Source organism: Lissotriton vulgaris, unplaced genomic scaffold (genome assembly GCF_964263255.1).
Source record: "Lissotriton vulgaris unplaced genomic scaffold, aLisVul1.2 SCAFFOLD_395, whole genome shotgun sequence".
Lineage (NCBI taxonomy): Eukaryota > Metazoa > Chordata > Amphibia > Caudata > Salamandridae > Lissotriton > Lissotriton vulgaris.
This window is the reverse complement of record NW_028250002.1, coordinates 918,261-931,543: the sequence shown is the minus strand read 5'-3', so window position 1 is coordinate 931,543 and position 13,283 is coordinate 918,261. Positions and strand designations below refer to the sequence as shown.

Below are 13,283 nucleotides of genomic sequence, written 5' to 3'. Positions count from 1 at the left end.
ATGCTGCATGTGTCCTCTTGTGGTTCCTTGAAGGTCTATAATCCAAAATCTGACTCCATTAGGTAACCTCTACAGAAATCCCTATGGACATTAGAGATCTTGATTGCTGACAGGCATTAATTATAAAAGGGTACTCCTGTGTGAGGCACTGTGAGTCAAAAAAACAGAGCCATCAATGAAGAAACAATTAGACATATTAATGGTCACCTTTCAAAAAATACTTGTGGTCATGTGTATTTAGAATTAGTACATAAGAGAGCTTGTTCACACACAAACTCACTCTAGCATTCATACAGAATGTATAATTTGATGTTTGTCATTTACCATTGACCCTCACCATGTCCTCAATTTTGCCCTTTGGCCTCATCTCAATTGACTTATCTCCTTGCAGACCCTTGAGTTATGCATGAAGGCAGCTGTTACCAAGAGTTGCAGAGCACTGAAGGAAACTGTGCCAACCGTGCTTACGGCTCTGCATCACCTGGTAAGTATATACATGAGGACATGCAAAGTATTTCAGCAGGAGACAACTGACATTTCCTAACAAAGAGGGTCCTGCATTAATCCAATTTATAGTAAGAGTATTTTTAGAGGGGAACATTTGGGAACTCGCTTGTATAAAATATTAAATGATCACCCATAAAGAGCCTACATGAACCAATTTGCTTCAAGGATGCAAAGAAAGAATACAATGCAAATACCTCTGTCAGATCTTTCAGCGTTGAGAGGTCATCAGCAGGAACCACCCATAAGTCTACCTCTCAGCAATTCTGGCTCTGATAATAGGTAGCAACAGAGTGGCCTGACAAGGAAAGGGACACAGGGAGGTACACCAAGGATGGAGACATGAAAAAGAAAAGATTTGCCCAATAACAATGGTTTACAAACAAATATATAATCACTAACAATGATTATCTCTGAGGGTCAATTGTCCATCTAGACTTTACTATATAACATATACTTATATAGATAATGATAAATAGTATATATCATATACATCTGATTAATGTCATAGATCAAAGTAAATTCATTATTTATCCAGCTGGGGTTCCTAAAGTCAATATGTACAGAAACTACCCTACAAATAAGTTCAAACAATCCAAATGCATAATTCAAAATCAAGTTAAAGCCATTCGCTTTGCTATACAATAGCATTAGCAAAGCTAATGCCTTTAACTTAATCAAAAGCAAGACCTATGCATTTTCAATGCTTCTTTTTTTATTGCTGCTATGAGTACTTTCCAAGAGACTGGGAGCATACTACATTTACTCAGATCCTGCTTAATATCTTTTACTAATGCTAACCATTTATCAGGGACCATCTTTGGCAGTGATGGGGTGATGCAAAGTCTTTAATATTTAGTGTAATAGAAGTTATTTTTTAAATCCCTTCACTTCTGTTTGTGCAGGCATCAGTGCAAGTGTTTTAGATTTATTTATATTTAGACAAAACCATGCTATCCCATAAACAGTCTACTTGTTCCGAGAGTCGTGTATCAAGTCTTGGAAAGCCATCCCTTTACAGGTTCCTCTTTGAATGGTCTTCTGTTTGCTCCTCTCTGCAAGAATTAATATATTCAGATGGTATGTGGTATCTTGGCAAACACAAGGAGATCTTTGCCACAATGTCCTGAGGTCTAGCTTTGTCATAGAGCTCTTTCTCCCCCTTTGTGGTCTCTTTCAATCCCTATAGGGAAGTCTAAAGAGCTGTTCAAGCACTCCACCACATATTCTCCTTCTTCTCCCTTTCCTTTTCCATATTACAGCCTCTTAGATTGCCTGTCTGGACCTATTTTCTAGGTCTTCACATCTATTAATTAATTATATGCTCTCGGTCTCCGGAGTAACTATCGACGTGGTGGCAACCTGGCTCATGTTACATGAAAATTGCTCTTCAAAGCCATGCCTCCAGCCTGGTAATATAGATTCTACCATCTAGTGCAGTGGTTCTTAACCTGGATTCTGCAACACCTACTCAGGCTGCCCAAAATAGAAAATCAAATCAAATAGCAAATTAATTAAGCAAACCTAGCTAAACATCGAAAATGTATTAATGTTCTATAAATTAGTAGGAATTTGCAACTGGGAGTCTACAAATTAAGTTGGTACTGTTAGCACGATTCGAAGGAGCAGCACAAGAACAGCAACTAGAATCCAGTTGGACAAATGGTGGCCTCAACTGGAGCACTGCTAGACACGAAAAACGCCAGCAGTAGGAACGAAAAAGAAAGTGATTTGCAACAGTCTAGCATATTGTTTTTGAATCTGAGAAATAAAAACACATTTTGAAAAGTTCCAACCTTCCAATTAAAATGTCAACTTTTTCATAGTTTTTTATTTGTGAGTGAAAGAATTGCATATGTTGTGTATTTTGTTTGATGTACACTTGTTTCTTTATTTTCCTGTATTGTTTAGATGTTTGAATCGAAGCAATTGTGCTCAGGCAGGGTCCAGCTTCTAGTAGTGATTCAGTCGGTGTCTGTTTACAGATGTCAAAAGTTTAAACACCACTTAATTGTAGTGGCAATTCCGCCTCACTTCAACATATGCAATGTTCCTAACCCCTTTCTACTAGTGTCATGCTTATCACCCACTTAAAGTTGTTCAGTATTTTCATGTGTCACGCTGTGTCTTCCCGGTAGCAAGCCTCAATTTGCAGGTGTTCCGCTACTAGCAGTTGTCATCATGCATCAAGCCGTCTCCCTTACGCCATGTCAAAGTCCTCATGCCCTAGTCTCTCTTCCTCCACCCATAACAATACATATAACCCTCATACACTGCCTGTCATTCTTCATAACCCACCTTGTCGCACACCATACCCGGATGGTGTCAGGCTTCAATCGGGGTAGAACGCATCTGAGCTGGGTTTTGCTTCTAACATCTGAAGTCACAGGTCTCGCCTTTTCAGACGAATAGCCAAGGCTATTGTGAAATATCCTTCAGGCTTAAAGAGCATCTTCATGCGTCCCAGACATACCAACTTTCAATGCATGTACCTGTCTTGTCATTCTCTATATCTCCTATTGTGTCACAATCCTTGTCCCCGTCTCGGACTTTAACCTGCAAGCAGCATACCTACAAGCCAAGTTGTCAAAATTCCATGATGTCAAACTCCTAGAATCAAGTTCCCTGCAATGAACCTCGAACCACGAGTATCATAGGGTTTTACCAATTGTCTCTAGAAGGAAATGCCACTGTTCAGTGGAGTCGCTCTATCCATTACTGTTTCGGTTTCATCCAATCACCTACAAGATGCTGCTTTAGGTTTCACACGTGTTCAAAGATGACTTACAAAGATGTCGTGCTCATGTCAAAACATACCTGCTGTTATCATGGAATGTATGACCTTACAACGCGGTCTTTACACCGCGATACGTTCACAACGCGGTCATTACAATGCAAGTTGTTAGAACGACTTGCGCTAGAGGCGAGGGACTTAGGAATAGTATGATTTACTATTCCAACTCCAGCTACGTAACAATAGGGAAGGTATTGGAATAGTAAATCATACTATTCCTTACTATATAGCGCCATCCAGCGCAAGTCGTTGTAACGACTTGCGTTGTAATGACCGCGTTGTAAACATATCGCGGTGTAAAGACCGCGTTGTAACTGTTGTCTCCCATTATCATGCTCTTCCCTACTAACAGACCTACATAGTCATCTTCCGTGCGGCTGCTCACCCGCAATTATGGCACCAACCAGTCATCAGAATGGCTGGAGTCGAAGACCAGTGTCACAACTCCTTAAATGACCGGTTCAGGTGTGGCACGTTCAGCCAGAATAATTGATGACAAATCACCCTTAAAGTAATATTCAGTATTCCCTTCTACAAAAGTATGTGTCACTTAATAGCTACTACATAAAACAAGCTTACAAAAAAAAGTGCTGCAATGAACAAAATAAATAATTATGAGAAGCATACGCTTACCGTCATGGCGGCAGAGAATAAAGAAGCTTACAAAAAAAGTGTGGCAAGCTGATAATATACCTACTGTGTCACGCCACGGGTAAGAGATCCAATCCCGCTAGGCATGGCTAAAAGGAGACAGGATGGCAACAAGCAGCGATTTACATGCCTTGCATGCAATCATTGCACTGCTATCGGCATAATTTTGATGCCAAACGTCGCGCACAAATCAAAGCTGAAGGTGGAGCTAAGACGAGGCTTTTGGAATTGTATCAATTCCAAGAAGATTCGTAAGACGAGAGCAGCACATGCGCTGCCTATGTCACAAGACCTAAAAAAGGAAGTACACAACTTGACGACCATGGCATGAAATTCTAAATAGCAATGCTGGTGTGTGGAATTTGCAATGAACAGGAACCAAAAAGACATGCAGCTCTGATGGGGACCAATCTGCGAGAACTGAATGCAAGCAAAGAACAAAAAAAAAAATTATTGCTAGCGGTACGGCAGAAGCAGCGAGTGGCGGTGAGACCTGAAAAAGACCCTAATGCAGGCACCAACAGAAACACTCGCTCACTACTCTGCCAACCAGAAACTGGGGACACAAAAGGGAGGAAAAGTGCACAAAAGAGGCCCGCTCTGAAAAGCATGCAACCCACCTTGCTAGCCAGACACTGTGAGATGCAAAGGGGGAACGCACTTACAGTCCCTGGAGATAAACTAAGTTGAAGTGCAACAACAGCCTCTGTCTTGATTTCCTTGAACAGCAGACGCTGTCACTAGTGCCAACTGTGTTAAATAGCATTCAGTACGACTGCCTGCTGCAATGTTGTGAGACTTCAGTCTCCAAACCATGCAGAAACCATAGGAAACTAAGGCGTTAATCTTAGAATGGCAACTGAGAATTTGCAATTCCACCATCATGGCCCCACAAATCCTGACAAACTCTTATGCCGTCATTTCCCCACTGAATGGAATTTGCTTTCCAGATGTATAGGGTTGGCTTTCAAATAGCCTAGCTTCCATTATTGTTTAATATGGCTTTGTTATTGACAGATCTGCGCACCCTACCGTGGAGGTTCAGATGAAAGGGAAGAGTCAGTCAAGGTGTCCACGGCCATTATCCTGTCACTGGGTGAGTTGGTCATAAATGTATATATGTATATATGTGTGATACTGCAAGTATATGACGGTCTTTACCAGTGATCGGGTCCTCCGAAACATTAATTTCTGTCCACTGCTCTGCACATCACTTGATCTTCTTAAAAGCTATTGTTGCTTCAGTAATTACCTCCCTTCCCAGTGCATTTGTTAGCTTTCTATTAGAACACGTTGTCCAATTTACTATATACAGCTATGGTAGTCACATGAGTACCATGTGCTCCACCGATCATCATTAAATGTTGTAAACTATTGATATTGTACCTCCTGGATATGCGTTGAAAATTTCCTTACATTTGGCCTTGATGACCTGCTCCCCTGCGTTTAGTTCCTCCGTGCATGATTTTATTGTATGTCATTTTTCATGTATGTCTATTTTTCTCTTCACTTTACTCTTGCAGCCCATTCTAGCTCTAGTGAGGTCCTTAAATATTTTGGAAGTAGCTTGATCCATATGGGTGCAGAGTCCCGTGCCACAACAATAAAGCTGCTCTGCAAGCTTCTTGCTGAAACTGGTAAGCCTCTCAGTGGGTGGGTGGCAGCATGTGATTTCGATAGACATGGAAGATAGTTAAAGGACTGAATGCTTTTCATGGAATGTGGAGCCCTAAGTTATAATTCCAACTTACCCTCTTACTTAACCAACATGGTGCAGCTATGAGCAAATCACCTCAATTTCATATTCCTCAGCTACACTGACTGCCAACAGTTCCTGGTAGAGCACTGTAATTTAAGAATAAATCCTCCCATCGTTAACATGAGTCGTGGTGAAGAAATAAAGTAGTGGTCAAACATTTCCACATCTGTCTTTTTGATAAATTGTTCCCACTGTGAGCCAATAATGGGACAGGGACACTGTGGAAAGAGATCCTGACATAGACTTCGGTGAGGAACAAAAAGGGACATAAAATATGGGGCAGGAAGACACAGACCCACTCAGTGGTACATGATGACACAGACATGCACAGTAGAACAGGAAGACATTGATAGGCCCATGAGGCTCACAGTCACAGACACACACACCAAGACTTGACAGGACCCTCAGGTAGGTAGGCACATGTAATAGTGGAAGCTTCATCTACTTATCTATTATTCCTGATCGTACTAGACAAAGACATTATCTATGTGTTATGAACATTTGATGTATGGCTTCATTTCATAGATTCAGAAGGTGCCTCTTATCTGGATGCTGTCCGTCACGTTCTTGAGGATGACAATCACAAGGTACCATCAAGTTATTATGTGTGCAGCATTCTGTGGTCAAGCAGTTTCATAATTAGCAACGCAATCTAATTTAAGTTATGCACTTTTTGAATAGTGCAGTATTCTCTACTTACGTGGACTCATTGCAGTGGTGCGTATACCACAGTCTGTTGTATTTTTCTAAGGCTGGTCTTTCGTGCAGGTGTTGGGTCATGCAACCTCCATCCATGTGTGTCTCCTCAGTGTCTTGTGTCTACTGTTTCCCTGTTCAAGTGGACATATCCAGGTTTTCCTGTCCTTCTCTGTGTCAACTCATTTTCAGACCCAATCCCATAGAAAGTCCATGTTCCCTAATTGCTGAATAAGTGTGTGTTAAGAAACAATTCTCACCAAACATGGTTCAATAATACAGGATAATATTCAATGTGCACATTTGAAAAGTCTGATTGTGATATAAAAGATGTATTTTGTGTAGAAATTGGAATATATGTAACTCTGTTGACTCCATGTATGTCCACAATGTGCCCAATGTCAGTGCAATTGAGAAAGCAGGCAACTTCAGCATCAGCATCACCGTGTTCAGCATGTAAGCAAGCACAGGATATAGGCATGAAGGAAAATCAACAAAGTCATTTTCTTTGGATAACCAACAAAAACTTGTATTTCCATGACTGGGTCTCTAGTGTATTCTCTTTGAGAGGTTTATTGAGTTGACCATTTTTTAACCTCAGGGCATGATATAAACCTTACATTCTTGGTAGACTAAACCAGAAACATCAGACACAGAACTCTACCAGAAATATAAGAATCAAAGAAATAAAACATGAACGTATTCTTTGGAGGTTGAAGCCATTGGGTCCAGCCTGTGCAAATATGCAGCGAACAGAGTCATGTTAGGGATGTGAATTTTAACCCGGCTACTAGAGGAGACTGTGACTATATACGGTCTTGAGCCAAAATGATTTCTTGAAAGTGACATGGATCAACCAAACAACAAGGTGTGGGACAATGGACACTGAGTACTTTAACCCATTTGTTATCTGCTGGCCGTGTTGGGATAGTGTAGGTCTGCTAAATCCTGCAGGTTGAGTTAGACAGTGGCCATCATTCTTCCCACAGACTACTCTAGGTTTTTTTCATTTCCACATTATTGGAATCTACAGCCTACTGATTTCTCATTTGTATTTTTGTAATCAATACAAGGTCCTGAGAGCTTCTTTGCTAGTTGTAACCTACCTAGACATCTTTTGCAATGTATCTTTCAATCTTTTACCAAGTTCCAATCACCTATAGAAGGAGTACACCACCTGGAATGTTTGAATATTCCCTCAATCACGCTTTGGTCAGACATTCTGTAAAAACAGTTTAATTAAATTGATTCAGGTTTTATTCTCAGAGTGTCTTAATAACCATTTTCCAATATTTTTTCAAAGGCTATTTCCAGGTACTAGCTTTCCACACATACAAGTCTATTTCTATTTCCTCTATGAACAAAAAGGAAGGAGAGATTGTATGGTTTTCTCACACTCCCGTGCTGCTCCCTCACCAGAATGTGGGATTTGGTTTTATTTATACATCAAAAGGGTTTCTCACTAACCATGTTTTGCTTCATCACAGGTTATTCTTGCCACTTTAAGTTTAATATCCAATTTAACAACCAAAGGATATTATGATATGAATGGAAGAGCTTTGATGGAATATGTGCTTAGGAAAAACAGTCTCATCATTGAAGAACAGGTAAGTGGCAGATGTACATATTTGGGTGGGTGAATGTGTTAGGGGAACAGCAACCGTAGTCAGCCCAAAAGAAATAAGTGGACCTTTTAGCCCCCTTGTGCCCCAATGTAGCTTGTTTGCCACGTAATACAGATCTGCAGTGTTCCATATTTGCCCCTGGTGGTGGAATATAGACCTTATGTACCTCTATTTAGTTCACATAGGCCCACTTAACATTCCATGTTCTCCATTTGAGCCTGATGTTCCCCACTTGCATTCCAGTGCGTCTTTCACCCTCCCTCAACCGTATGGGTCTCCCTTGCTCCATCAGGCTGATTACATTTGAACCTGAAATTGAGCTGCTGACTACCAGTGTCAACACTGTATATGCCTTTTCTTTATGTCTTGTTCTTTCAGGGTGCCCATGACGTGAACCAAGCCACTCAAGTGCTTTCCAGTATATTTACTTGTAGCTTCACTTGGACAGTCATCCTTTCAGTATACCTAGGCTTTCCTGTTTTCAGTTTCTATTTGTGGTCCATTCTCGTGTGCATGGCTAAACACTTATAAGGTCCCAAAGGAAATACCTATTGGCTATGCCAATGCTTGTTTTAAAATCCCTTCTCAACGGTTTATACAATGATCAAAATTACAGCTTTCCTAGAAAATCTCATATCTCCACAGGCTGTTGACGAGATAGGACTGGGCAAATGTGTCGGAATTATTATGATTTATGGAGTCCTGCAGCAGGGTAGCAGCACCGGCCCAGCTCCGAAACAACTATCTCGCACTTCCATGTAAAAGAAGATGTGTGTCCACACTTTTCATCAGTTGTTCATGATAAATGGGCAGATAGTGCGGTTTTAATATTACATAAAGTTCCATGCAGCAGGACCATGACTCGCATAAGGCGAAATGAGGCAGCAATGTCAGGGTATTAGGACTAGGTGGCGCAATAAATCAAGGAAAGGCCATTAAAATAGACGGCTTTCCTTCTTTGCCTGGAGCACCGAGTATGCTAAACAAAATGGACTACTAGTGAGGAACAACAGTGGCTTGTGAGCTGCACTGCTTTAACAATGCTTTTGTTTACTTTTAACAATAACGGGAAAAATAGAGACTATGGGGATACGGAAAACAATATGGTTTATCTGTTAAACTTTTGTAGATCAGAAGTTGGCGTTGCACCTATAAAGCACTTCAAAATCCTAGAAAGGTGCAAAGACGCGATTTGACAGACTGGTACCCCAGTACTCATTTGCTTGGGCTTGTTTGGAAGCTCTGTGGGATCCAATATTTAATTACTTCCAGGGCTTACCAGCCTAGCAAACACATTACAAATCTACAGTCACACATCCTGCACAGCTAGAGTAAATATCTATTGCCAGTCTTTTACAAGACATACGTTAAGCGACGAGCGACCACGTTTACCCAGTCAACTGCAGCACTGAATAATCCAAACATACCAATGCTCGAATTGATAGGCAGGTTCTCTCTGCTCGCTACCTCCACTAGGTGGAGCCTAACCTCCATCACAGCTTCCTTGTGGTTCAGACTGAGCATGGACTCCCACAGGGCCTTCTCGCCAAAGAATGTAAGAAAAAAACTAGAAACAACCGGAACTAAACAAAACCATGCATTTGTATTCTACCATTTGCTTTAGAATCTGCCCGGCACATAACAGAGAGCATACAGCTGCATGCTGGAAGAAACAGAGACGCCACATGTATCTCACTTGGTTTCATTATAGATGAACATTGAAAGTATAATAGTGAAAGAAACAGAAAAAAATACAAGCTTCATCAGCACACAAGTGGTGCGCGCACGAGGCAAGAAGTAAACGAGAGGGAGGGGTGGGAGAGTGCCCGCGCGCATGCTAAATATCTAAAGGACATTTTGAAAAAAGCACGTAGGTGGTGGCCGAAACAGCATTGTAGGTGCAAATGATGTCTAAACATGAAGCACAGCAACCTAATGTGGGTCATCGCGATCGTTGTGAAAACGAAAGTGATTGCGATGACGTGCCAAAACACGTAAGGGATACGCGCGCAGCAGGCCGCATGCTTGTGCGCATTCTAGCAAGCTGGTGGCTGCTTTGGGAGCACTTCCCAAAGCCGCTACTATATGGACAGCGCATGCGCGCTGACTCATCGAGACCTAATCAGTGGTGTCAGGGGTTACAACTTTTTCGCGCCATGAAAAGCAACAGAATCAGTGTTTTTCTGGTGTGTATGGAACATTTTGCTTTTATTATTGCTTGCTTTCTACACTGATAATGCATGGTATATAGACAGTGTATGTACAGTGTATATGAGGTCCAAATACATTTTTGCAAATCAAACGTATTGTAGTACACCATACAATACTTCTTCAATGAGTCTTTGGTCATGTGCGCTCGCTTTTTCCTTCCCATGTCCCTTTTTTCTGTGAAAAGGCCCTCTCAACATTGGCACTTGAAATGGGCAATGACAAGACAGCCAGTACACTATTTGCTAACGCTGGCCACTGACATAGCTTTCTATACCTACACTGTGCCCTTGAAGATTGCAATTCTCTGGACAGGTTCTGCAGCATTTGCTTTGAACTGGGCGATTCTGCCCTCCAAGTTATTGAAGTGGTCAAAAATAAAGCAGCACTTTTGAAACTACTGAGAAAATTCCCCTTTACTGAAGGGAACTAGAACTTGCACAGTGTACCACAGTGAGGATTCATTGACTTCAAATGCCATGGTTGATGAAGGGACATTTCTATGTCAAGCCGTTTCTCGTACATTGTAAAATAAAAGTTCCTGAATTGCTCTTCAACACTGATTTGTTTACCATATGGCAAGCACTCTAACATGGAACATGTTGCAGTGCCAAAGTCAATTTAAGGTGTCACCCAGACAACTCTCAAGACGATGTTTCACATTTACACCAAGTATGCAGAACACTTGGCAGACCAGGGTGTTTTCCGACTCTAGTTTTTTTATGTCCACTACAGCAGTTATGTTTTCCTGTAAACATCTAAGACTTTAGTAGAGTGTACTTCTTTTCACATCACTAGTAATTTGCGAACAAATATCCTCACATTTCTTGCCTTTGGCATCATCATTCAGCAAACATGTTGTAAACGGTTTCCACATGGGTACTATAGCATTTCACAGCCCCTTGGTCCAAGAACCATCAGCTAAGTGGCACAGTTCACAGTGGGATGACTTTTTCTTTGATGCCACACAAAGCACAAAATGAGAAATATTTGTGTTTTAGTCCCCTCGCACAACAAAACAGTGCACTAGGATGGACTAAAAAGTCAATAGCATTCTTCATTAACTCTGAAGATTGTAAAGATGCGTTTAGCATACCATCTAACAAGTGGACAGGATCTCTTACAGGTATCAATTTTGAAAGGTCATTACACAGCTTTTTTATATATGTAGCTGAATCACTGCAAGTACAATCAAAATCACTCCAATCTTTGTTGAATTTAGAAAGAAACATTTTGCAGCGGCATACCGAGTGACACTGCGATCCATGTTTCATCCTGTCATGTTTTCACCACTATCCCAGATGCTTGGCGATAGCACTTTTTTCACATATACTTGTCATTATACATTGCATTGAATGTTTAAAGCCTGTGGTGTTGTCAATTCACCTACTATCAATACTGACTCACTAGAAACTTGGGGCTGATCTATCAAGGGCTTTTACCCATTCTCTGTGGATAAATGTGATGGCACATTTTGGGACAGATTTGTATGAAACCAGCCATTTTACCTATCAGTAAAAGAATCAAACACAGCCAAAATATCAAATATGATTTTGATATTTCCTGATTCTCTACAGTTTATCAAATTATTAAACACGACCTAAAACATGCTTCTAAACTCTGCATCTTTAGACCAAAGACCACAAAACTTCAAAAAGAAAAAGGAAGAAAAAACATTATTTCAGTGACATCCCTCAACAGCAAAACTCAAGCAGAATAATGTTAGCCCAGTCTTTCTTGCTGCCACCTTATATAACAAAGTTATATTGTATAGGCCCCCTCAGGAAAAAATGACTCTTTCACTCTCCTTTTCCTTTCTTTGAATGGCATTTAATTAGTGGTACGCAGGTGTTTTTTCAGTGTTTATAAGTTTAAACTGGTGAGGGTTTATCAGTTATTATAGGTTTAAAACTAAGACAGCCAAAGTATACCCTATCCATGGTTTTTCAATTATTGCGAAACGATTAACACAGTGTACCCTTACTATTGTGGGGTCCGAGTTTTGATGTCAAACACAAGTGCAGTCAGTGTCCCCAAATAAGAGTCATTGCCACTGGTTTGAGTAGGACTGTGGCCCTTCTGATCCTTTGATGGCTTTCATCAAGCTCTTGTGGTGTGAAAAATTGTTCAATGTTGTGAACAACGCACATCAGAAAAGGGTCCAATAATATCCTTTAGTTATTCTCATTCTAATTATTTGCCCTCCTCTTCCTCCACAGATCCAATGAGTGATTTTGTATTGGGCACGTCTTCTGCCTCTTCTCTTTTCTTGGACCTTCTCAAGTCCTATGGACGCTTACACTTTGATCATATCTCTAGACGCTGTAGAAACACCTGTCATCTGACTAGGGAACAGGAATGAGTTTTGGATCAGTGCCCTTCACCAGTGTTTGTGGGGCTGCAGGTGATGGTGTGAAAGCATGGGCAATGGGAGGTGGCATGGTGCCTGAAGGCTGCAGCACACTTGGCTTTGTCAGTGTCCCTGTGAGAGTAGGCCACAGTTGCTTATGCTCTCCCCAATCCCTCCAGAACAGCAAACGTACCATGTCCTTTTTGATCACTGTGAAAGATGGCGGGACCTTATTGAAGCTTGTAAGGAGAGGAACATGCACCACTTTTGGAGCCTGATAAAATGGGGTGCAGGAAGCACATGTAATCACTGCAAAATCATGTGGAGCCTGCTCTGTAGGTTAAATTTTTTCAGATCAATATGCATCTAATAATAAAATGGATTATGACCCTTCTTGGGTTTATTTTAAATCATCGGATACTGTCTTCAACTTAGCTGATGTGACAATGGCGCTGAGCACTGTTACCATTGGGAGAGCGCCAGGCATAGTCAAGGTCCCCGCAGATATTTTTCTCCAGGATAAAGACAATGGAATCAAAACATAATGTTTTTAGCAAATGCAATTGCTCATGGAGCTCTGATCCCGGATACCTGGAGAGGGGCGGAAATCATCCCGATTTATAAAAAAAGGAGATACATCCTTACCCGGGAACTACAGGCAAATAAGCCTGTTAAACTCAATCCAGAAAGTCGTAG

At 41.1% G+C, this 13,283-nt stretch overlaps 1 protein-coding gene across 1 annotated transcript in view; it reads left to right on the top strand.

Moving 5' to 3' along the window:
• The window catches only part of LOC147663427 (maestro heat-like repeat-containing protein family member 1), a 114,295-nt gene that overhangs the window by 49,150 nt on the left and 51,862 nt on the right, over window positions 1–13,283 (top strand). The window contains exons 3-7 of the mRNA XM_086950468.1: window positions 392–484; window positions 4,967–5,045; window positions 5,473–5,586; window positions 6,234–6,295; window positions 7,892–8,011. Coding sequence (XP_086806594.1) covers window positions 392–484; window positions 4,967–5,045; window positions 5,473–5,586; window positions 6,234–6,295; window positions 7,892–8,011 — 468 coding nt within the window. The remainder of the gene's footprint in view (window positions 1–391; window positions 485–4,966; window positions 5,046–5,472; window positions 5,587–6,233; window positions 6,296–7,891; window positions 8,012–13,283) is intronic.